Genomic DNA, 26,323 nt, shown 5'->3' with positions numbered 1-26,323 from the left:
GTGTGCTCCCACATTCATGTGTATGCCATTTAGCCTTCTGATTCCAAAAACATCTAAATAGCTAAGCAGCCAGGTGTATTTCAAAGGATAGTTTTAAATATGTAAAATTGTGTTTGGTGACCACATTTTTGCAGATGCACACGGTATGAATGGCTGTAATATTGAGATATTTTATTCTTTCTCTTAATAAAGATGGTAGTGTAAGATTGATATACATTTTGTGCATATATGCAGGTAAAAACCTTATTGTACACATAACCTAGTAAAATAAAATTATTTTAAAAGCTTTTTGGAAACTCTGTAAGGAATGCTAAAATAAGCTAAGGAAATGTTGTATAAATTATATGATTCAAGTATTGCCACACTGTGCCTGCAGACTTTGTTTTTCTTTTTATTTAGTGGGACCCAGCTGTGGGGAAGTCATTATGCACTTTTAAAGGCCATGAAGGGGTCATTTACAGCACTATATGGTCTCCACACATCCCAGGTTGTTTTGCATCTGCCTCAGGTAAATGTTTTAGGAAAGTAGTGCTCTGCTCAAAAAGAAACCTGCATTTTATTGAGTTATTTCAGCAGTTTGTCCAGCAGATGGTAGTGTGCGTCACACACACGGAGAAAGAAAAGAGAAACGTACGATTCTGGATAGATTTTGTAGGTTCTATTACGATCTTTAATTCATAGTCGCTGGTTTCTCACCAGGGATTGGTAATTATCTAGGAGTTGCCTCACCTCAGTGACCCACCATATGAAAAACTTCCAGCCTTTATGTAGCTCTCCTTCCTTCAGATAATTTTTCATTGCTGACTGCTATTACATGCTGTATGCGTTTTTGTATATTCTAACTTATGTCTTTTGTCAGCTCGCCTCAGAATCCATAGTTGCAGTAGGCCATTAGCCATCTCTCAGACCAAAAGTAGGAGACAAATGCTCCCAATTCATCATGTAATATATTGATACATGTCACAGTGTTCTGTCCCCAGAGAGGAAGAATATCAGCAATTTTACTTTCTTTTACTTATGCTGCATTTCTGCTGCTAGTTTACTAAAAATTGAGTTGGATCTCTGGAGCCATGTGAATGACTGCATACTGATTTGGAAAGAGATTAGTCATTGTGATATCTACCTTCACTATAATGAAAGACTTTCATGATAGAACTGGGACAGAAACTTGGTTTTTCTCTGCTTTAAGTGAATTTTGAGAGTCATAAATGGGACCCCAGAGAATGAGGCATTAAAAATATTTCTGTTTTTTAATTATGGTGGTACAATTACTATAAAAAGTCCCCAAAGCTTTCCTTATGTTAGGAGTCATTCAAACAATAAAATCTGAAATATGTTTTAAAAGTTTGACTTGATATCATTTATCTAGGTTGGCTGTTTTTATTTGACTCTCTTTGGACAGTGGAAATAAAGTAGTTTATTAGTAGCAGATTTTCCTCTGTTCATAATAAGCCATTAGCACATAGTACTTAAACAGTGATCTATTGAATCAGTGATTCTCAATCAGGGTGCCTTGAGTCTATTGAGGAGCACCTGTAATCTAAAAGGATTGAGGACTTTTGTACAGAATACCTCCAGCTCATTTGTGTAACCATTCTTGTTCTCTTTGAGGCACTGGTTAGTCCTCATCTAGATAATTGTGTGCAGTTTTGGACTCCATATTTTACAAAGGATGTGCCAAAGTTAGAGAAGGCCCAAAGGTGGACAACAAAAGTGATAAAAGGAGATGGAAGTCAAAAGCAGTATGAGGAAATAAGTAGGCACACTCAGCTTACGGAGAAGGTGCTTAAAAGGGAACATGATACCAGTTTTCAAATATCTGAAGGGCCACCATAAAATAGAGGGGGAACACCATTTCTCTGTTGCAGAAATCAGGAAGAGGGCTAATGGCTTGAAGTTGCAACAAAGTAAGGTTAGACTGAATATCAGGAAGAAGCTTTTTTGCAGTTAGAACAGTGAGGCATTGAAATAGAATGCCTAAGGAAGTTGTGAAATGAATCAGAACTCATGGCAGAGGTGATATCTTTTATTAGACTAACTAGATTTTTGCAAGAGAAAATCTTTAATTGCAAGCTTTCGGTCACAAACACCCTTCATCAGGCATAGGAGAAAAGATTGTAAAAGTTCTCCTGGGTAGAAATGAAGATTCGTATTTCATAGGAGAGTTGAAGTTGTGGTAAAATCTGTTTGGAACAGAAGTGGACTCCCTGTCAGATATTCAAGAAGAGATTACGTAAGCATTGATCAGGGATGATCGAGGAATAGCAGTGCTTGGGTGCTCTGTAAAGAGCAAGTTAGAAACCCAGGAGTTCTCCCCACCCCTTTAACCCCTACGGATTGCTGGGAGATGAGAAAAGCTCTGTAGCCTAGCAGGTGAATATTGAAGATGACCAAAAGAATGAAGAAGAGCTCTACAACTGGCTTGGTTATAAAAGAAGATGAAAGGGCTGGGATAAAATTATGGAGGTGATGCAGAAAGGGGAGTTATGTCTGTCCAGTAAGAGGTTGTGATGTGTGGAGTTCTGCTTGCTGTCCCCAAGTTGCTAACCAGAATAGAAGGTATTTAGTATTTCCCATGCGTCTGGGTTTGCTGGATGCCCCATGGGGCTGGGAAGACTTTTTTTACCCTCTTTTTCCTACAGGTTTCAGGGGTTTTTTGTTTGTTTTTTTTCTCCCTACCTTCCTGAGAAGCACTGGGTGCTAGCTGCAGCCAAGTCTGTGGATTTTGACTGGGGCTTGCCAGTGCTTCTGTTGGGATTAAATCCCAGAGGTTTCTGGCTAGAGGGTCTTGCCTTTCTGCTCAGGGTCACACCAACTACCACATTTGGAATAAGGAAGGAATTTTACCCCTTGGTCAGATTGCTACAGTTTTTAGGGGTATTTGCCTTTCTTTCTAGTGTGGGGCATGGCCTTGTGTTCTGGATCTCTTGAGTGTATTTTAAAAAACTTTGCAGCAGCAGGACACTTAGATTTGTATGGGTTATATTGGATAGGGATGATCCTGCCTCAGGCAGAGGGTTGGACTAGATGGCCTCTGGAGGTCCCTTTCAGCTCCCCTGCTTTTTCTATGATTCTGTGATCCCTGAGAATCAGCAGTGGTCTTATTTATAAGATTGGGCCCTGTATGCTGTATCCACAGCACCAGGGAAATCCAGCCATCTGGCACAAACATTAGGTTGAAATCTGGCAGGCAAACGCAGACATAATTTTGCACATGAGAATTGTTCCATTGATGTCAGTGGGATTTCTTGCACATAAAGGTAAGCATACGCATGATGTATTTGCAGAATCCAAGCTATAATTTGCAATTTAAAAAGCAGACCACAGAAACAATGTGCATTGTTTTTTTCCTCACTGAACTTCAGATGCATCTATGGAAGATCAGCAAATGCACGACCTTGCAGTTTGTACTACTGCATTTCATCCATTTCCTATGACTTCAGTGCTCTGGGTCATTTTGTTCTTCCAGTACAGTGCTCCAATCTTCAGGTTTGTCGCAGAAGACTTCAGCAGTTCCAGACTTTTTGTGAAATATCTGTTATTGGACGTTTCTAAGTGCAGATTAGATGAACACTTGTATAGCCTGGTTTAAACAAGGTGATTCTACTTTATGTGTGGAGTTGAATTGGATGATGTCCAAAAAATCCCATCCAGTCCTGTTTTTTATGTTTATTTCTTTAATGACACTATATTGATTAAAACCTTCAGTAAGTTTTTCCAGCATCTATAGGGATGGGAGAAATCCCTGTGCATAAGACCTAGTCAAACATCCTTTGAATTTTGCAGATTTTTTCATTGAATTCCATGGTCATTGAATTGGGCCTTAAATTTCAGCTGCACCTTTATTTTATATAAAAATATGTCCAAGAAAGCATATCATCATTAAATGAGAAAAATTGATGACTTAAAATCATGTGAAATTTTCCTCTTTATTTCAAAATAAAATATCTGATGCACTATTGAATGGATTCACTTCAAACCAAAGGATAAGTGGGACTTTTTATATGGAATGTTGTTCAGTGTTTTTTTTTAATTAAATCTTTGTGAAGTTTCCCAGAATATAATGAGATGGCATTACTGCTCCAGACCTATAATGGAGCATTTCTTTTGGTCAATAATGACATATCCATCTCTATGTCCAGTAAATGCACTGATCTGATTGTCTCTTATTCTTAGATTTAAATTCCATTTCCTTCTCACAGGACTGTAGCCTAGATGATACATTTGCAGGGTGCTTACTTAATTTCTTCAGTGACTATAAGGGCATTTTATCTTTTCTGTCGTGGTGGAGCATGTTGTTGGGATAGCATTGGAACTAACTGAATCCTGTTGTGGCACTAGATGTTCTGTAGATAACGGAGTGGGTTGCAATTTTTGATTTTCAGAATCTTTAGAATGATTTGACTGAGATGGGTAACCCATTTGTGAATGTGGTCTGAAATTTTGGGAGGAAGTGATCGTGATATGATCAGTGATCCTAAGGAAGGGAAATGAAGAAGAAAGCAAAAAAAAAAAAGCAGGGGTGAGGGGGTAGAGGGATACTTTAAAAAAAAAAGTTTCAACAAAGTTGGGGAGAAAAAGTGGATGAGTTCCTATTGGGTGGATAGACTAAAAATAAAAAAAGGAGTGTAAATGGGCTGACAGTTCTGAAAGAAGTAGTATTGGAAGCTCAACGATGACCTGCACCAATGTAGAGGAAAGATTAGAAGAACCACAAGAGAATGATGTGGCTACAAAAGCAGCTGCTTAACTATCTGAAATCAAAGGAGTTTATATACAGGCAGTGGAAAGAAAGATTTGTCACTAAGTGTACAGAAGAATAGCATGAATAAGATACAGCTGGCAAAAGATATTAAAGAGAACATGGAAATGTTCTATGGATTGTATTGGATGGAAAAGGAAGATTGGATAAAATAGGTCTACTCCTCAGCGGCAAAGGGGAATGAATGGTGGGGAATAATTGGCGTGTCACTAGCACACTTAAGAAGGATCTGAGATCACAAATTCAACATTAGTCAGCAACATGATGCTATTAAGAAATAAAAAATATAACCTTAGCTGTAATTACATGGAACATGGCATGCAAAAACCTGTGTACCAGTCTACTTGGTGTAGGTTAGGCCTCAGTGGAGCCCAGTGCTAAAGAAGGATGTAGAACAGTGATTCTCAGCTGGGGTATAACAACATGTAGGGGTGCTGCAATGTCCTCTCAAGGGTGCTACAACACTGCTGCTGCCTCTTCCAGGTGGAACAACTGTTTCTGGGAGATGCCATTTCAGGCTGGACTGGAAAGTGGCTACTGTGGAAGGTGCACTGTACTAGAGCCTGACCTGAGGAGAGGTCCTACTGGCATAACTAAGAGGACTGAGGGGGGCAGAAGCCCCAGCTGCCAACTTAGAGAGGGCACCCCCAGATCTTTTCTGTCTCCTTGTTCTCTCTGATTTCTCCATGTAGCTTGCTGACCATCACTGTTGCTTGTAGAAATCTGCAGGCTTCAGCAGGGGTCATAAGCCTGCTTATTACATCCCTGGAAAGTTGGATAGCATCTACTGAAGTATGTGCTGTCCCAGCTCCTAGCCCTGCTGAACTCGGCTGGGGTAAAACAGCACCACTTCAGACTCCAGTCCTGATTCATCCAGCTGGCGATTGCCCCTGGCCTTCTCCTAGTGTGCTGGGTGAGCTGTGCCCTCAGGTGCCAGCTGCACTGTCTGGTAGGCAAGGGCTAGGTGGCATTTGCCTTGGGAAGTGGAAGAGCCCACTTGGGCTCCCCCTGGAACAGTAGGCAGTAGTCAAGGGTGTGATATGACACCTGTTCCCTCACTTTCCCGTTTCTAGAAATGTGAAGACTGAAGAAACTAAGTCAATAAACTTAGTTTCTCAGAAATTAACATTAACCTGAACATTTATTTTCAAGCTGAAATTGACAAGGTTGGGGTTGGTGCTGAACTCTTGAACTCCCCTCTGTCTCTTCACTTCCTAGCCCTATTTTTATGTTCCCTTACTCAGAAAAAGTGTTGAAAATTATGTCCATATTTGTCTATCATGACATTGCAGGATAGGGATACACATTTGGAGCTGTTTCAAAAGTACAGCAGCTATTACATTCTAATTGTTACATGTAGGGCATCTGGGAATGATATAAATGTAGCAAAATTACATGAACTACTTTATCCAGTGTTAAAGTTGCAGTGGTTTCGCTACATTTGTGTCTACACTTGTTTTTTTGCCAGTCCAGGGTGGGCATTACATGAAGTCCAGATCCCAGACTGGCTAGAGCAGGTGATGAATCAAGCATGGTGTCGGCAGAAGGGAGTCCTTCATACGCTGGATTCAGCACTTGCTCTGTACACAGCACTTCTACCAGAGCTGCTGGAGTGGATGTTGCAAGCGGCTTGCATCCTGGGTGGGCCAGAGCAGGCGTTGCATGTGCTGCATCCAGTATGCAGATGCTGGTGGGATGGCATGGGTCCACGGGCTCGATCTGGCTGGTGATTTGACATCCCTGTTTTAATTTTTTTTTTTTAAAAGGTCTTGCTACAAGTTCAGTTGACCGAAATGCTCAATAATACAAAGTTTGTTTTCATATATGTATGAGTATAAGCAGAAGGAAGGAAATGGAGTGGCTTAGTGCTAGCTAACTTCACTCTGCACTTTCTGTGTTTTCAGTCCTCTCAAGATCCCAGTGAAGACAAGTGTTCTTATCTTGTGTCTGGCCTTCTTTGAATGCTGGAAAAAGCTCACACAGCACAGGAAGATAGCTGCTTAAAAATGTTTGAACTGAAACTAGCAGGTTTGTTCCAGGTCAGTACTGAAGCACACTGGCAGCAAAGTAAGGGAGCTTAAACTATATTTGTTTCAATCTAATGCAGCAAGCTGTGAGTTTTTAGGGAACAAAATGGACTCTCAGATTATTCTTTTTAAGATAGAGCAGGAGGAGAAGGAAGAAAGGGATCCCTTTCCAAGTTCTTGAAATACAGGGCAAAAAAAGAATGCTAAGTCAGAAACATGTAGTTTGGTTAAAGATCTTCAAATTGAGTAAGTTGTATCAATATACAGGCAGACTGAGTTAGTGTGTAGTGGACAGAAAAAAAAATTGAACTGTAGAGGAAAATTGAACGTATCTGACTGATACTTCAATTAAATTAACTTTCATTCATCACGTAATACACTTCCGCATACTATTTAGACAGATGTGTGAGGCACTTTACAGTGCTGCTGTTATCATATGTAATTGTTTGTATTCATAAGCTGCTTACTCAATTGCCTCTAACCTGTTGTTCTTTGAAATTGGAGATATTATTATTAACCACCAGGAGCTGTTAATTCAGTGTATTTAAACAAATTTTATAATGTCAGTAACAGTTTCAGAGCTGATAAGGTAAGCGGAGAGATCAGGTGGACGTGCTGCACTGGCTCAGGCCTGGTAAATGTCTGGCTGACATGGAAAGAGCAGTCATGTGGAAAATGTGATTAAAGAAATGACATAAATAACAACTGCCTGCTGGCTAAAAGGGTTTAATGAGTCATTGTGTCATTTGCCCAGAAGGTCTGTCTTTCTACCTGGAGAACAAAGTAATGAGCAGCACACAAAGAAGGTGCCAAATGCACACAACTAGCATATAGCCAAAAGTAAATCAATTCAATTAAATGATCCTCAACCACTTCAGAGCAATAGGCCAGTCTGGGTTCATCTAATGCATTACTGAAGCCACCTTTATAGAGTCAAATCATTTTTATTGTCCTTTAAATTTGCCAGAAAGAAACAACTAACAACTACCTTCCCCCCTTAATTGCGTAACTATAATGCTGTTCAGTGTGATACTGTATCGGTAAATTGAATGGAGAGTCTCTTCTGTCCTGGAAAAGGCCCAGCCAGGTTTAGAATGAGTCTTTATCTTGGTTGCTAAGACTTCAGTTTTAGTGTTGCATTCATTCTAATCACTGATGCAGCCATTGAGCCTACTGATTACTGTAAGTACATCCTGCTTTCATTACAGTTTTAACAACTTTTCAGAGTCAAGTAAAGTACCAACAATAGGTATTTGAAAATCTTAGGAGCACATAGTCTGCACGGTAATATTTTTCCCATTCGTCATGAGTTAGCTCAAATAATTGTAGCCTTTGCACAAGGAAATATTTTTCAGACTGAAAACACCTCCTGGAAGACTCACAAGGAGGTGTGGTCTTCACTGTGAAACTTTACATGCATAGGCAGAAGTGTTATAGATCTGCAGCTTTCATGGCTTATGATTAAATACATAAATTCACTCCCCATGCTTTGTTAAATTGAGCACTTATGTTTTATCTTTAAAGAGTATCAGCAGCCCTGTCACTGTCATTCCATCCTGATGACTGCATTAACTAACTTTACTAGTACATACATACTTAAACCATTTTAAAAAGGTTAATCTTTGACTTATCTTGGAAAATGTACTTTTAGTAAACACACTGCATAAGCCAGGAGTTCCCAAATTGTGGTTTGACGAGAGTAGCTTTGTCACATAATAGTGACCTTCCTTGTTTTTAGAGACTGTACAGTGATACCCACACTTCCCTAGCCTGTGGGCAGTCTACAGAGTAAGTAAAGCACCGTGGACAAAATCTCACTTTGCTGTCTTCATCAGCTCTCAGTTTTAGCTATTTAATTACCTGTGTCCATGAGCACTGTTAGAGGGTCTCACTGACAACACATTGTCTAGGACCCATGAGTTAGAGACAACTGATGTGGTGAATACTGACAAAAGAGCTTTCAATGCAGTTATAACCTGAAGGTCTTTTTATTGAGAGATGGTGAAGTAAAACTGAACTTTACTTTTATTTATGCTACAAAAGTGGCAAAACATTTGGGGGAAGGGAAAAATAAAAATACCAGCCTATTTGGGTTTATTTTGGTTTCCACAAAACCAAAGTGCATAGCTCTCTAATTTCAAATAATACAGTGAGGATAGGATGATACAAGTTCCTGAGATATTCATAAAGCATTGTAAAGGCTGACTTGTGCTATTTTCTTTTTTATATGCTTCCTAGGAAGTTCATTGTGCTTGTTTGGAGGCACTTAATGTGCTAAATATAAATAGCAATTGCTATTTATGTAAATAGCAATTGCTAGAATTGGGATGAATGATGAGTTTCTGGAGACTAAAACCTTTAAGAGATGGAAGAATAACATGCTTTAATTAGCATGTACTTATTTTCTCTAGATCTTAGGCCTTTAAAAAATAAATTGACGGTCATGTTACTATATGTAATTTGGCATATGCTCATTGCAATACTGATAAACTTTGTACTAGATGCTATTAAAATATAATGTACTTGCTTACTTTCTGGTGTCAAAACAAATATTTGATGAAATTCAGTAGGCATTTTTATTTGAAGTACATTACCTCAAGATGCATTGCTCCAGTGTGGAATTTATCTGTGTCTTGTGCTGAATAAGTTTGACTAAATGAATCTCTGATTTTTTTCAGTCTGTCTTGAAATACTCTACAAGAAATGAGTTTGGCATTGTATTTATGGTGTTTGCCAACCATGGTACGATTATATGTAGCCTTTGCTGGATGTGGTTCTCAAGTTAAGTATTAGTTCAGAAATTATCAGCTAGTAAAATGCAGAACAAGAAAACAGTGATTTGTCTTTACAGAAGATCTATGTACTTCAAGAGATTTTGAGTAGAGTTGTGGGAATAATAGACTTTTCCCTCTGATTTCCAAATGAAAACTTCTATTCAGGACAATCTGAAATGTAACATTTTAGTTTTGAGCCATATAATGTTATTTTTAGTTTTTCTTGCTTTAAATGTAGGTTAATTTTGAAATGAGAAAGTAATTTCAATTTTTTGCTTAGAAAATATCAAAACAAATATGGTTGTTTCTGAAAATTAAATGCAGATATTTTTCCTTTTTTGTTGGAAACCCAAATTGTTGACTAGCTTGTAGTTTTCTTCCCCTCTTCCCAAAACTGCTTTTGTGGGTTTTTTGGAAGGGTGAAGGAAGCCCTGGGGGGGTGGCGCTGCATGGAAGAGTATATTATTCAATGAAAAAAAATCTGTTTTGGTTTAACTTGGACTAAGTCAAAACTTCTTTGATTATAACTTTTTTCTTATTATAACTCGAGTGTGTTTTATATCAGACTGAAGAATGTAACCATGAAACTGCAGTTGTATATGTAAGCTGTGTTTACTTATTTTCTAAACCAGAGATTGGCAATCTAAAGCCCAATGGCTGAGTGTGGCCCATAGAGCCATTTGATCTTGCCTGAAGTTGTTGGGTTTCAGCAGCATGGGGTGGTGGGGGGCTCCATCAGCAGTTGCTTTTCCCTGCCACCATGGGGAAAACTACCACCTTCAGGCACTGTTCCCCTGCTACTGGCTAGGAAAAGCACCAGCTGCAGCTGGTTCCTAGCACATGCACATCTGCCCATCTCTGACCAAAACGAAGTCAATCTGGCCTGCAGCACACTGTGCTAGATAGTCTCTGTAAAGACGGGCTTTATACAAATATGGTCTTTTAATGAATGTGTTGTGTGTATGCAAGTAATCCTAACACTTATCTTTAATACAAGTCAGGAACTAGGATTCAACATGAATCGGAGCAAATATCTTAGTATTTCTGTTCTCCAGCTTCCTCTGTTAAATAAAGATGATACATATGCCCCAAGCAGTGTTATGAAACTGGATTAACGTTAAGTTGTGGTCTTTGGACAAATATATAGTAAATTTTATTATGTTTTTTGGGGGGATATTGTACTTAAATATTTCTGTTCCTAGTACCACTTACTGATAACTCTTTCCTTTAGTTGATTAAAGCTTATTTTTCTCTATTTTTTCCCATCTACATATCAGTTAGAACAGGGTCAGATTCCGTGTATTAGTGTTTACAAAACCACTTTCATCATTTTAAGTGAAACTCTTTAAGGTAACAGTACTTGCTTGCACAAAAACTAATTTGTAGCTGTGCTGGCTGGAGCGCTTTCTCCCTTCAGATAGTTGCTTTTCATTAATCTCTTAAGTACCTAGCCGTGCTGAATTGTGTACCTCAGCATAGTTTAGTATTGATTGCACTAACTGGTTCTCGTCTCAGTGGACTCTGGTTTATAGATCTGGGTGAAATTCACCCCGGGCAATTTGCCAACATAAAACTGACCCACCACTTAAGTCCCACATAAACCTAGTCCCTTGATGGAAATTAAGTGGAGTTCAGGTCTTCTGGTAATTGTACACTTATGGATTAAGTGTATACTTCCAACTTAGGCCATGGACACACATTCATTTGTAGCACTATAAAGTGCCCCCAGACTGGTGTACTACAGAGTCATCTCAAGGATGTGCTCTCCAGCCAGGGGGCAATAAAGGGTTGGTGGTAGCAGCCTTCCAGCATCCCAGCAGGCTTCCATGCAGCTTGCTGCAGCTGACAGGCTATCAGGAAGCTAGCTACTTCTGCTCTTTTCTCACTTGGGGGGTGTGGGTGGGAAGGAGAGTGGAGGACTGTGAGATGCAAGGAGTCCCAGAGACCTCCTATAGCGCTGCATGTAACTGTCTACATGTTCCATGTGGCATTACAAGACGTAGTACTATAGAGAAGTTCCTCTTTGAAAAAGGAACATTTTTAATGCAGGTTTGCTATTTTTCTCATGCTACAGATGTTGTGACTGTGAGGATGCCCACTTTTTAAAGCTCTACAAGGGCAGTTGCAGCATTACAAATGTGTCCATAGCTTGAGTATCTCTTTTAGGAGTTTTCATCAGGGAGGTGCATGCTGTCTAGTGTACTTCTTTTTTAATTTTAACATAGGTTTTGGAAATTCCAGGTAGGGAAAATGCTATGCACTGACAAAACAATGTTCAGTAACCACTCCACAAACCAGCAGCATTTTGTTGCCTAAGAGAGGTGGCTTGATGCTAACAGGAAATTTAAGACTACCTTTAGTTTTACTTAATTTGGGGGGGTGTATGTTAGTGATGGCCCTTATTGAACGAGACCATATTTCAGAAACTTTGTCTTTGTTGCACTCTGTTTTTCTTACTGTGTTACTCAAGGATTAAAAAAAGTGGTGAGAGTACAACCTCTTGTCTGCCACTTCTGTCTGAAACTAAGCTGGGAAAAGTAGAACTAGTTTTGGCTTTCATGCTGACTTTCATTGACTAAAAGGTTCAATAGCAAGGTCACCAGGCATCATATAAGAAAGCAGGATATCAGAGTTCCAGGCATTGATGTTATTAATTCTGGTTGGCACTAAAGCTGTATATGCAGTCTTGCGTTACTTCCAGACTACTAGGTCTCAAATAATCTGTTTTGCATAGTCAGCATTTTGACCACCATCAGGAAGATTGGATATGTTCTGCCAATCTTTTATTGGCTAACGGTGGTAGTTTTCCAAATAATCTTGGACCTAAACTTGCTACTTTCATCCATACCCTTTGCAGTTAATCTTAGCTCATATGGATTCATTTATATATAGATTCATTTATAAAAATTAAAGGTGTCTTATAAGTACTGTGGTTTGTAAATTATGAAGTGCTCCTTGAAATCTGTATTATCTGATTGCAAGCCCCATTCAAGTATAAAAAAATATCTTTAAGCCTGTTATATCATAGGGAAGCTTAAGCCCAAATCAAATATGTCCTGTTAGAGCAAGTAGGATTGGCAAAGCTGGAGTTGTCTTGTCACATAGGACCAAATCCAGATTGGTCACCTAGCCAGCCATGCTTAGCCATTGCAACACTTCAGAAGTGGGCACCTGGTCCCAGGAAAGCTATTCAGACTGATAGGGTTAGGTACTTAGGATCCCTATACTGTCTGTGGGGAGTCTTGGGTGTCTCTGATTTAGGGTTAGGCATCTAGGTACTCCCCACAGTTAATGAGGAAGGGATAAATTCCTCCAAAGGGTGATATGGGAAGCCTAAAGTTGCCTAGACAATGCTAAGCACACAAGCATATCAAAACTCCTGCCTTTCTTTGGTGGTTAGGCACCTAACTCAAACTGCACGTTAGATGTCTCCATTCACATGAGATCCAGAATTTTGTGTATGCATTTTTATCCAATCAGTATTTCATGCAAAACGAATAAGCAGTTGTAGGAGCAAGGGTGAGAATCCATTAGCCCAGCCTCAGCACGATATCCATAGCTTAGCTCAACCCATAACTTGGTGGTTAGGGACCTTTCCTGGGAAGTGGGAGATGTAGGTTCAAGCTCCTCATGTTTAGGAAGGCGTAGAATACAGGTCTCCCATTTCCTAGGTGAGTATTTTAGTAACTAGGTTGCTGGGCAGAAGGTAGGCTGCTCAGTCGGGCACCTAGGTGCTCTCTTCAGTTGCTTCTCCTTTCCTCCAGTTGTGATTCAGACAGGGCATGGTCTTACAAGATCTTAGAAGTGAGCTTAAGAAGGGCTTTCAGTTTATGAATCCCGCATGAACAAAAATACCTAACTCAGAGCTGCTGGGAATTGCTTGTAATCTTGGAGAAAGGCAGGATTTCCCTTCCCTACTACTCTCCACACCCTTTCTTTTGTCTTACATGTGCGTCCTCCAGCAAGCATACCAACTGCTGTGAATTCTGACTCCAAGTTGCCCAAGAAGAGACCTAGGATGCCAAACTTGAGCTCTCAATTACAGTCTTGAATGCACATGCTTAAATTTTATATTTCAGCATACAGCATCAACTTGATGAAGTCCCTTGTTGAACCTGAGCCATGGTCCCTAGTACCCAAAAGCCAGATCCAATTTCATCTTGTAAGCAGTTCCATTCAGGAGTCTAAACATAAGCACCTACCTTGGAAGCGATCAGGATTGTCAGGCCTAGGCAATTAGGATTTCTGCACAATGAATGTGAAGAACTAAATGCCTCTCAAGGATGATTCAGGTGCTGAAGAGGGAGGCACTTCTATTTACCCTACATGCGTGTCTGAACTTCCGTCCTCAAAAGCTTAAGCATCTAACTTAGAGCTGCAAGGCAGATGCTGCAGACTTCTCACTGGATCCCAAGCACCTGGTGGGAAGATACCTACCTGACATCAGTATTGAGTTCAGTATAAAGCAAAGTACCTTTGCTGCTGCCAGCACTCACTTCACTTTTGAACACAGCTATGAGTGTCCATCTTTGTCCAGTAATCTAGTTCTAAGAACATTTACCCAGGAATGGGAAACTTGGCTTCTGTGTCTTCCCCACCCTGGGTGGATCCAAACCCACAGCTCCTACTTCCTAGGAGAGTTCCCTAACTGTGAAGCTGTGAACCATGACAGTTTTGCTACCCTCCTCTCTCTTGCTGAAGTTTGCCCATTGAGCATGCAAGTGTATAAGTTGTGGGGCCAGAAGGAGATCAAAAAAGAGGGAGTGTGACTCTGAAATCTAGCCTCTTGCATTTTGAGTTAGTCAATCATTGGTTTAAAAAATACCCTGGTAGCAGAGACTGGAATACTCCAATTCATAGCTGTGCCACAAGCATTACACTAGTGTCACACTCCTTGCTTGGTTTCTTTCTGGTCCCATGAATCTTGCCTTTTCGATTGCCAGTGGACAGGTTTCATCAAGAAGGATTGTAGGGTCCCCTAGCCATAGCCAAGTGGTAGGGGCATTCCTCAGGAAATTAGAAGCCATGGGTTCAAATCCCCTCATGATGAGGTAGGTCTATAACTCAGTTCTCCCACTTCTGGGGTAAGTGCTTGTCCCTTTTGTTTTTTGTGGGTGTTTTTGATAAATGGTGAACATGAGCAACACCAATGCCTCCTTTTTCATCAGCTATATTTTGTAGTGTGCTGCATGTATGCTATCAGCATCAAACAGTTGCTGGGTGTGCTCCATCTCCACTTAAAGAATTGTAGACTTAGGCATCCCCTACAAAAGATTATCCCCTACAATGACGATAATTGGTTACTTCTGAGGATGTGCAGTAGCCCAAGCATCAGACCTAAGGAGCTTTTCAGTCCAAAATGAAGACGCCTAGTGGATATATACCTAAGTGGTTTTAAGGCCACTGAGTCTGGTTCAATCTTGATAGTTCTTTTGTGATGCAGCCACTTCAGCTCAACAAAACTAATTTAGATACCCATAATATTTTGATCTGGTCCTTGTTCCTTTTCTGAAAATGGGACACAAGGTCCTATGTTACTTGAAACCTTCTGAAAATTTTACTTCATGTTTTTTCTCAAATTGAAGACTTTATTAAACAATCGCAGAGATGTTAGCAATTCACTTAAACTAATCCCTACTCTTATCTTGGTAATTAAATGGTTACAATAATAATAAACTGCTTATTCTCTTCTTTGTTTTTTTTTTCTGTGCATCGCATGTATTATATACCTAGCTTATTTGGCCCGCAATTTTTTCATGCCAGGTTCTATCTTTGGTAGAAGCTTAGGAAATTGTTGTACTTAACTAACAAGTACTAATGGATTTGAAGTAGTTCACATTTGACTTACCAGAATTTATTTTGTTTCAGGTGATCAGACTTTAAGAGTTTGGGATGTGAAAACACCAGGAGTCAAAGTAGTGATTCCAGCACACCAGGCTGAGATCTTGAGCTGTGACTGGTGCAAGTATGATGAGGTATAATGTGTTGTGCCAAATTACTGCAAACATTCCTTAATGAACTGCTGTTATTAAAGGGTAAAAGTTTTTTTTACTGCTACATCAGTGTCAGTGTTATTTATATGGGATAACAATCATGTACAGTGACTGGTTAGATTATTTTCAGTCCTTAACAAGAGCTCAGACCCAGAAGAATGACTCCCAGGGATGAATGTGTGTTTAAAAAAAAAAAAAATTAATCTTTGGTAGATGATGTTTGCAGGGTTGACAGATTTATTTAAAACTTATATTTTACTTTCTTTTTAATTTGTACACTGGAGGCCTCCTTCCTGGCTTACATGTGTTACATTCATAGCATGCTTTCATCTGACTTTCATAGCCAAACAATTCACTTAACAGTTATCATGGCAACTTTAATATTAAGCTTGTTCAAGTGTGTCTGTGGCTTTTGTTTTAAATCTTCAGAACTTGCTGGTAACTGGAGCAGTTGACTGTAGTTTGAAAGGTTGGGATTTGAGGAATGTCAGGCATCCAGTGTTCAACCTCTTTGGCCATACATATGCTGTTAGAAGAGTAAAAGTAAGTTTGTTTTATTTGCACTGCCCTATCATTTACTTTCTATTAAAGTATCAGTGGAAGCATTTTGGTATTCAAAAGCTGTTCATATGCTGAGAGTGACGGAGGCCTCGAGGTCTTTTTCATGTGAAAAAATATAGAGGATAGTGGTAGGGAGGAAACAACTGTGGCTTTTCTTAGTTATTCCATTAGGTTCAGCTGGATACAGTATACTCCCTTAATCTTTTTAAAACTGTGCTGTATTATTGTTTAATGGTTGCTTCCTTCCACCCTAAAGGTGATAGCATTTGTGTGTCAGATTAGAGCTTGATGTGAATGTGTGTTTGTGCATATATTAATGTGCATAGGCATTTTAAGTGTGAGGAACATTAATATGGAGCGGCAAGTGTACCCTTGGGGTAGCTTCACAGCTAAGGCCCAGTTTTCCCTCCTGTTCTCCCCATTGCCCTCATTGTTAAATTAGAACAGGTAGTTCAATTTTTAAGTGGGCAGGAGGCTCATATTGTGCAGGCTGCATTAGTAGGGGGCCACCTTGGTGGGTCCATGGGCCCCTAGGCCTGAACATCATATGACCCTCGTCCCCTTTTGCTGCACTGTGTATGCACCCCAGCACCTCTTCCCACTATATCGTGTGTTCCCCTGCCGCATCCCAAATCCTTCTGCAGCACCATGCATCCTCTTGCCACCACCACCCCCATTGCACTTCCTGTCTTCCTATTGCACCACACGTCCCAGTGCCCAAAATCACACTGCACTATGCATTCCTTTGCTGTACTTCATGCTCTCTTAGCTCCTTCCCACTGTGCACCTGGTGTGGCAGAAGGCCACCTCTGTTACTCCCCAAAAACTCTGCTCTGTGACAGTTTGGTTAGGATGAGCCCAGCAGAGGATACATACCTTACCCTATCTCTTTAGGTAACCTGAACTGAATACATTTCTGAGGGAGGGGGGAAACCCACGCCCTCTGCCTACATGACTGCCATCACATAATTGGGTAAGGGGCTTGGGCACCGTGGGGAGCTAGGAACTGCCAGTCTGCCCAGCAACCAGTGATGCATTTCTGGTTGGCTGACAGCCAACAGGTGCTGGCCTCCATTGGACCAGGTAAATGAGGTCATAAGGGCTATATAAGTTAAGGACTGCCCAGGAGGAGGGGGGCAGCAGCCATGAGGAAAACTTAGAGAGAGAGGAGCTGAACTATCTGAAACCTGCTCTCTCTCTCAGAACTCATGGTGAAGGAACTGCCTGCCTCCAGAGGAAATCTCCACCTGCCTCTGGATGATACTTGTGAGAAAGCTACCTGAGATCTAACTAGATATATAGCTTGCAGTAACTCAGATGAGTGATCAAAGGCTACCCAACCAAGCCAGTTTGCTCTATGGGATTTCTCTGATACTACTCAACTCTGTACCCTATTCCAACCCTACTCCTTGTAACCAATAAAGTTCTCCTTTGTACCTAGCATGGGAGACTTATTGAGAATGGGTCTAGATTATGCCTTGGGTCCCCTTGGTTCAGCTGACTAAGGGAGACCACCACTTGTGCTTCTGACTGAGGGAAGCACCCCAAGTTCTTGAAGTGAGTCAAGTACCCTTGAGGGCTACTAGGCCTGCATTTCAGAAGGGGTGCAGAGCCAGGATAAAGCCCATCCCTGGGTGATGGCAGCTCTACCCCCAGACTAGCAGGTGTGCTCCAAGGGGGTTGGCCAGGCGTGAGGCGCCCCCAGGTAGACATTCGGAGCCTGGAGAGTGGTTGGGCTCAGTGAGGTGGGTGGCTTAGTGCAGGAGCACCCCCTACTGGCCTGCCACACCTGAGTGTCCCCTGCACCCCTTGCACCCATTGCAGTGTGTGCCCAGGTGCTCTGCCTCATCCTCAGCTCACTGGCAAAGGCTTCTCTGCTGCACCATGCCTCCCAGATGCCCTGTGCCACAGGCTCCTGCAGTACCATAGCCTGTGCTACACTGCCCTGCCCTGCCCTGCCCACTGGGGCAGGGAAGGGTAAGCTGGAAGGAGAAAGAGCTTAGTGCCCTCAGCTGCTTCTGTAGCAAAGGAAGTAGTGGCAGCTGGGCGAAAGCCCAAGGGCTGCAATTTAATGCCTCATGCACTGCCGGTTGGACAAACCTAGTTAGAACTAGAGCAGAGGTAGAATCTTCCTCTCCAGCTTCTGCAATTGAAGTGTATTTGATAAGCAACTCTGCAGAAGTTTGAACAAGAAATAGTGGGAGATTTCTTAACCTTGTTGACCAAGGCTTAAGACTCATGGCAGAAATTGTAAGGTTAGATTAATTTAATTTTGAAGTAAAACTCAACCAGGTAGACCAGTGGTGGTAGAGAAAGTTCCCTTTCTTAAGTGCTTAGGATTTACTAGTAACCAGTTTGGAGTGTAAAAAAACTTTTCTTCCAAGTCCTGTTGTTAGGAACGTTGATAGCTTTCTGCTTTCCTTTGCAGTAGGAGGCATGGTTCACCAGCTGAGATCATTCGAGCATATCACTTAAACAGTTTCCTGACATTATAGCAGTCTCAGGCATGGGTGGCATCTGTGTCTCCATGTCTTTGCTTGTCATATGTAGCTCAGTCTACTAAGGACTGAAATTGTTTGATCCAAGAGGATATGTAGATGAAATATTCCATCGCACAGAACCGAATGATATGGTAATCTCTTCTGGCTTGAAGATCTATGAAACTCATAAAACTGAAATTATAACACCCAACTAGTAGAGATAGTAAACATTTTAAAAAGCTCATTTTGTCCTTGTTCTTTAGCGGAAAAAGAGCTGCCTAAACTTGGGCTTTTCTAGTTGATAAGTAAGAACATAAAGACTGTTCTACTGGGTCCACCAAGGGTCTGTCTAACCCAGTTTCCTTTCTCTGACAGTGGCAAATAGCAAATGCTTTAGAGCAGGGGTCTGATCCACAAAGTTGTGTGATTTGGCTTGCAGGGGCTTTTGGAGAGGCTGGGAATTTGGGGGCAGGTCAAGTGGGTGGAGGCCTACTGCCAAATCCTGGTGTTTGGAAGTCCATTGAGGACTCATTCTGGCAGCAATAGAGCAAGTGATGACTGCATTAACTCCACCAGTTCAGGGAGCTGGCACAGCTATGACACTGCCAGCACACCAGCTTTGTAAAGCAATTATTTAACCTGACCTTTTCTACGAATGTGAATCTTGGATGCAGACAAAAGCAAATAGGAAAAGGCTGCAACTTGTTTGAGAACAGAGTGATAAGGAAAATATTTGCTGTAATACAAAAAACAGTATGGAGAAGATATCATCAAAAACTTGTGGACCTCTACAAAAAAACTGATATTGTGAGCAAAATATGAATGTAAAGAATGAAATGGGCAGGGCATATTGTAAGACTAGACAAGAAAAGGTATGAAAGGCAGATTTTTGGAAGTTGAGGTAGAGGGTATAGGACCTCAAAGTACACCAAGGCAATTATGGGAAGATAATGTAAAAACTGATCTGGAAGGGATAGGCGAAGATTAACAAGGTGGAAGGAAATTGTGCAAGAAAGGAGGAGACAGAAGGCTATAGTTAAGGTAATTTTAGGTCCTCAAGACCTGTGAGATGAGAGCTCCTCAGCTCTGACCAGGTCTTCTTGGTTCATCAGGAAGTACGTGACCAAGGCAGGAGGGCCATGCTAGAAATGTAGCATCTGCTTGTCCTGCCCTTCAAGCCTCTGTATCTTTCCATTCATGCTCCTGAGGTCCACAGAAAAGGAGCTTTGTGGGATTAGATGGAACTCATGATGACTCCCTTCCTTTCTTGTAACCTTTCTGATGTCCTCAGAATGAGAGCTTCCAGGGCTCTCTGGGAATTCTTTTCAGGCCATCTTGAAAGTCTTTGGAGATTCATTGGCAGCCACTCCTAAGTTTTCATTAACACCAGTAGGTTTTAATTTTTTAAGATCTGTATTTTAGTTTTGTCAGAAGGCTGGTTAGCCGATTTTAGCTTGTTTTCAGTGCCCCTTTTTTCTTCTCCTGGTGGTCTCGTAAAGCTCACAAAGGAAGGGGTGGGGAGAACTCATGGAGAGGAACTCATGGGAGTTTTATCGGTAACTCGACATCCCTGTATGGGGCTGGGTGATAGTCAGTTGTGTTGTGGTAATGTCCTCTGACATTGTTTTGGATTGTGCCCCAGTTGTGCAGACATGGCAAGGTTGACTGAAAGGAAGCCCCAGTCCTTGCTGACCACCTATTTGCTGCAGGAAGGGAGCCCTGAACTTGGAGCACATCTGTAGATCATCTTTTTTTAGAGAATCTGGGGAGGTCTGATACCTCATGATTCTCACTCAGCTGTAGGTAAGGTTGTAGTTAGGATGGGTGTTGTGGTTAGCAGACCAGGGGGACTTACTACTTACTGCTTCTTTCTCTCAACACTCCCCTACATCTTCCTTCCTCATTTTCTGTTTTCAAGTCTCCTTTCTGATAGATCTAAGCTCATAAAAAGAAAAGAGAAACTCCTATGTGAAGAATGTTTAAGGTTAGGTTATGCTAGTGGACATATCAATGACTCGTTTATGTTGTCTTTCAAGAAATTTAGCATTCAAATAGGTAAAAAATCTAGGAAATTGTTCAAGAGCCAGAGTTGAGATAAGCAATTCCTACGCTGTTGCTTTCCTCTTTGGTGGAAATCTTGGATGTGCTAACTGTGTAGTCCCTGATGGAATTTATCCCATGATATACCCTGCATTGTGCGGTGAAAAATACGAGACTATTGTATAGCTGTCACTTTTCAGATTTCATTCTGATTTTAATAACAGAATTTCAGGCAAAGTGTGGACTGGATGCCAAAAAATACGTTGTGTACATCCTCTGCAGTATGACACATTTTGGGATGTCTTTATGTGTAAAAACAACATGGTCACATAACACAGTTAAAACTTTTTTCTGCACTGAGAAGATATTCAAGGTGTCAGTCCAAAGTAGACTTAAAGCGTCATTCTACATGACTACTCCAAAAGCAAAATGTAATGGAAACCCAGTGCAGTCTTAGTTTATAGTAATGGTGGTAGGGACAGGTAGAGTAAATACAATGCAACCAGAATCATTTAGCTGCTTTTACATTGTTTAAGGTATAATGCTAAGGTTGCTCAGTTAAACAACTCATTTTTTGGAATGTGAATGTGGTACTTATTATAGCAGTCTGAAGATATAAGGTTTTTTTATTTCTACAAGTCCTGTACATATGTTTCTAAGGTCTTTTGCTTTTTATTTCTTTCAGTTTTCACCATTTCATTCAACTTTATTGGCCTCCTGCTCCTATGATTTTACTGTGAGGTAAGTTGGCTTTTTCGCATACAAATATGAGAAGAATTCTTTTATAGTTGTGGTTCATATGCAAGAGACTGTGTCTATTTGTTATGCAAATAGAAAAATGTTTTAAACCAGATACACTCAAGTATTTGCTGCTTAAAGTTGTTACTGCAGACTTTCCATTTTCATGAGCCAGCTACAAATACATGGATTCTTTGCTGTGTAAATGTTAACTCAGTGGGCCTTTCTGAATGATATCTGCCCTGGCAGATGCTGCTTGTGAACCTTTTCCCACCATTCTGAAGATTATTTTATCCATTTGTGAAAATCAGGGTTTCGTAATAAGAAGGTAGCTGAGACTGATTCATTGAATGTTTTTGAGTAATTTATCCTACCTTTTGTATCTTATTTATATTGAATGCGTTTGTAAAGGAATTCCCACCCCCTCCTTTCTTTGAGGGAGTTCAGTCTTGCATACACACTCTATCTTTTTTTCTTCTCGGAAAACATCACAATTTTTTCAGACAACACAGGGTCTTCTCGATTTTAAGCTTAATCTGTTACGTTGTACATGACAGTAGCACTTCTGTAATTGTAACCTGACTAATCAGTAGCCCTGATACAGCTAGCAATGATTTTATTAGTGATATAGAGTGAGCCCATATTAAGACTTTTTTCTATGTAAGATATATATAGTCTCATAAATTAATGTATTGTGAAGTAACTTCATAAAGACTTAAATCAATTAATCAGCAGGGTATTTGGAGCTCTGTCTTAATTTTTATGCTTTAAAATGGATTGAACACAAAATGCCAAGTTTCTTCGGGCTAGCTCTCTCCTCTCCCCACTCCACAGATGACAGTGAGATCTACTGTTCCCTTTATCAAAAAAACCCCAAACTTTGCTATATTTAGTTAGATTGCAAGCTCTTTGCAGCATGGATTTTTCAGTATGCTTTAGTACAATGGAGTTAAAGTTTCTGAGGAAGCTTCCTAGGATGACTGCAAGGAGAATAATAAATAAGTTATATTCATTAGTTTTGTTTTGAAATAATAACAACTGACCACTTCCAAATCATTCCCTTTTAAATGTTCGTGTTTCCAGTCTTGGTGTAATTTTTCTCAGCAGTAGTCTTTAAAGAAAAATACTAGTATTTACACCTCATTGACTTGTATGAGGGGTGTTTAACCCCAGGCCTGTGGGCAACGTCCAGTCTGCAGCCCCATGTCATCCAGTACTCCAGCTGCGGTCTCACCAAGGCCAAGTACAAGGGGAGAAGAACGTCCTGGGATTTGCTTGAAGCATCTATGGATACATAAAGATAGGTTTACACACTCCTCACAGAAAAGCAACACTTACACGGAGTGGGTGGGATAGTTGACCATGAAAAAAAGAAATAGATGTAAAAATGTGAAAATTAATATTGGAATCCATGAAGAGGTATGTTGTACCTACCTTAACCAAAAGACTGTTGAAGAAAAGAGGGTCTTAATGCAAAAAAGACAACAGTTTTATTTTTTTAAATAAAATTTTTGAACAAGAGGAGAGGAAAGAAATAAGGTACAGGACTCTACCTCTGGGTTCAGTTATATGAATTCAGACCACATTGCCATTCATTAGAAGTCTAATGGATGAAGCTAGTTGACCATCTCTGTCCATGTTTTAGTGGATAGATGCTTACATCGCATTTGGAATCAACAAGCTGTGCTTGTTGGGAGTATCAGCAGAAGGGAAAGGCTAGACTTGCTGTTCTAGTACGTGGTTCCTAAAGAAAACAGCTGGGGGGTAACACACTCCTGATGCCAGTAGAATACCTGTTCTCTCCTTTTGGATTCCAAGCTCCTGTACTGGAATACAGGATCTTTCACCAGTTTCAAATGGACTTTGTGCAAAAACCCCAAAGCTCTTCACCATTGCAGTAGTGTCTTAAAAATGTCTCTGTGGACATTTATTTGCAAAAATATTTCTCCATCTTATCTTGTTACACAAAAAACAATCATCTAAAAGTTTTAAGCTTGTATGCTGTCTTCATTTTATGGTTCCAATAATCTAATGTAAAAAGGCTGAAAATTTGATATACGTTGACACTGTTAAGCTACAACTGGAGGAGAATTACTTTAATTAGCATTTATTACAAATGCTAGGATGATTTTTTTAATTTCCAGAAAGAAAAAAAAATGCCTATCTTCAGGCAATAGATCTAAAATGAATTCAGGTATCATAAGTAAAAAAAAAAAATAGAAAAGAAATGTAAGTATAGACAAACATTTTATGGTTCAGAAAATAACATGAAAATAAAATTAAGTGTCTTTAGAGAACTATATTGAAAAAGCTCTGATAGATTGCTTCATACTTGCAAAGAACATTATTATAAAGAAGAGTGAGGTGTACAGTTTAGCCGAGTTTACAGCCTTTTGTTAGGGCTTCCAGTTGTGGCTCCATAGTTAAACTTGAATTGAATTTTTTATCTGAAAGTAGGGATTCTGCTGCTTTTTGTGCAAGAAAAATACACCATATCCTCCCCAAATTTGTATCATGTAATGTCTGAATAGACTGAGAATTTCAGATAAAGATTCATTCAAAACTGGATCTTCTAAGAATTCCATTATCCTCAGACTTTTTTTCCCACTAATAGTCATGACAACAGAATAGTGAAGACCTACCATATAGCTTAAAATCCCGAAAACTGTATGCATAAGCTACTAAAGCAGCTGAAGAATAATCTTCAGGGAATTCTATGAATAATTGTCCTCTTTCAAAATGTCTGTTTCTATTTCTTTAACTGCAACTGAGACTACAAGTTGCCCTTAGCAAAGATGACCACTGTCTCCCTATTCACATGCTCCTCTCAGTGTATTGTTTGCCTTCTGACAGCACAAATGGTCTTCATCTTGGGATAGGAGTGTCAAAGACATGGTCCACAGGTGGAATTTGGCTCGAGGAACCTGTCTCATCTGGCCTGCAGGGCTCCTCACGGGTCTGGAAATTTGGAGGGGGTAGTGGGTGAGCAGTGGCACCTTCACAAATTAGAGCTGCAGCAATCACTTCTGTCACCACTTGTCCTCTTGCTAAATTTCTGGACTGGTAGGCAGCCCTACAGATCCAGTGTGCGGCACAGAACCATGCCATCTGCTCTGCAGGGCTGCCCACAAATCAGAAATTTGGTGGCAGTAGAAGCGTTAGCTGCTGTGGCTCTGGGAGCCATGACAATTAACAGTGCTGCAACTAAATTTCTAGCTTCAGGAGCAGCCCCAGGGGCCAGATAAGAGGGCTTCACACTCTGGATTCAGCCGTACAGGTCAGCCCTCTGGCATTCTTCAGGCCCATGGTGCCAGGTGAGTTTGATACCCCTTTCGTAGGGCATTCTACCTTCACACCTCTTGGAAACTATGGAGGACAGTGGGCATCTTGAACTTTGAGAACTGCCTGTGGCCTCAGGTCTGTGGAGCATATAGTAGATGGCAGCCATTGTGAAAAAGTACAGTTCTTTGAAGAAAAAGATATTACGCACTGGCGTATGCTGACAAAAGATTGATTATGACAAATAAGTCCCCATATTAATCCTAAATATTCATTTTTAGACACTGTCGACTGCACAATTGATTAAGGCCAATGGCTCCATATTTTCAAATACTGAAAAATACCACATTGCAACATTTTTCCATGATTCTTTCCTGTTCATATATAAAGTTTTCAATGAAAAAGATATAACTAGACAAAACTGTTAGAACTATTCTCAAACCCTGTTTCTGTTTTATCAGTAATTTAAAGTAAAATATATTGCAGAATTACTATAGCTGTCTCCAAAATAAGTATTACAAACCCAGATTAATTCAGTGGTAAGGATAAATTTAAAAGAAGTAAAAAATATTAAGGTATGGAAATGTACAATTTAGGGCACTCAAATTAACTTTAATTTGTCCTGTGTGTGGCAAAAAATAGCCTCTGTCTTTTAAAGTCATTTTAATTTAATCATCTAATCTAGGGGCCAAAATATTAAGTGGGTCTTATAATTAGGTTTCTATTGTATGATGTCACTGCTGAGCAGAGAGAGGTGTGTGTGACCCTGAAACTGTTATGTTCTTCAATTTTTGCTTAGTTTTTTTTTTGGTAAGTTTAACTGAATTTCCTGCATCTATAATATAATTTATGTTTGTATATGACTACAGGAGCTCTTTCATGAATACAAAAGCTCTTATTCTAATTTATAATCTATTTTCAGTCATCTTTTTAAAGTTCTTAATGCAGTTTTTTAAAATCTAAGAATAATAATACAATTATTATTCTTTTGGAATATACAACAAATGCAAAAAACTATGTTAATACAAAATTCTAGATGGAATATTAAATCCACATAAATTTGAAAATTCAGGCTGTCCACAAAATGCCTAACTCATGGCTTCTCTTAAGGCAGAACAGTTTATATCAGATAGTTTTTTGCAACCTTTTTTAGACTCAGAGTACCCCTCAGAAAATGCCAGGTCTTTGCTTTCACTTGTTTCTTGAGTACAGAAAAATAATAGAACAATTCTTCTGTTGCAAAGAACTCAGAAAGACCACAATGGGTTATCTTGTATTTGACACTGGATTCATATATAAAACCTCTGGGTTTATGCTGTGAGTTGTGTAGATGTTTGCATATGTAATAGTGCTAATGCTGCATGGTACCCTGTGGTATCCTTAAAAGCATCTCATGTTGCCCTAGGGTCCATGGCATCCTTGGTGAGAATCACTAAAAAAAGATTTAAAATGCATTTGTATATTGGTAGAGATTTATGGTTGCTCTGGGAGCTGCAACTCTAGTTTTTGTGACTTTTTCTGTGCTTAAAATCTGCCATAGATGTTGTGACATTACATCACTTTTGATACTGCAAAGATTCATAGATTCATAGATGCTAGGGTCGGAAGGGACCTCAATAGATCATCGAGTCCGACCCCCTGCATAAGCAGGAAAGAGTGCTGGGCCTAC

General features: G+C 40.1%; 1 protein-coding gene across 1 annotated transcript in view; it reads left to right on the top strand.

Annotated features, from left to right (window-relative positions):
• The window catches only part of PEX7 (peroxisomal biogenesis factor 7), a 75,418-nt gene that overhangs the window by 17,404 nt on the left and 31,691 nt on the right, over positions 1–26,323 (top strand). Inside the window, exons 6-8 of the mRNA XM_019550188.1 lie at positions 15,432–15,538; positions 15,986–16,099; positions 21,323–21,378. Coding sequence (XP_019405733.1) covers positions 15,432–15,538; positions 15,986–16,099; positions 21,323–21,378 — 277 coding nt within the window. The remainder of the gene's footprint in view (positions 1–15,431; positions 15,539–15,985; positions 16,100–21,322; positions 21,379–26,323) is intronic.

Source organism: Crocodylus porosus, unplaced genomic scaffold, assembly GCF_001723895.1.
Source record: "Crocodylus porosus isolate Cpor-Errol unplaced genomic scaffold, CroPor_comp1, whole genome shotgun sequence".
NCBI lineage: Eukaryota > Metazoa > Chordata > Crocodylia > Crocodylidae > Crocodylus > Crocodylus porosus.
This window is presented reverse-complemented; position numbering and strand designations above follow the sequence as displayed.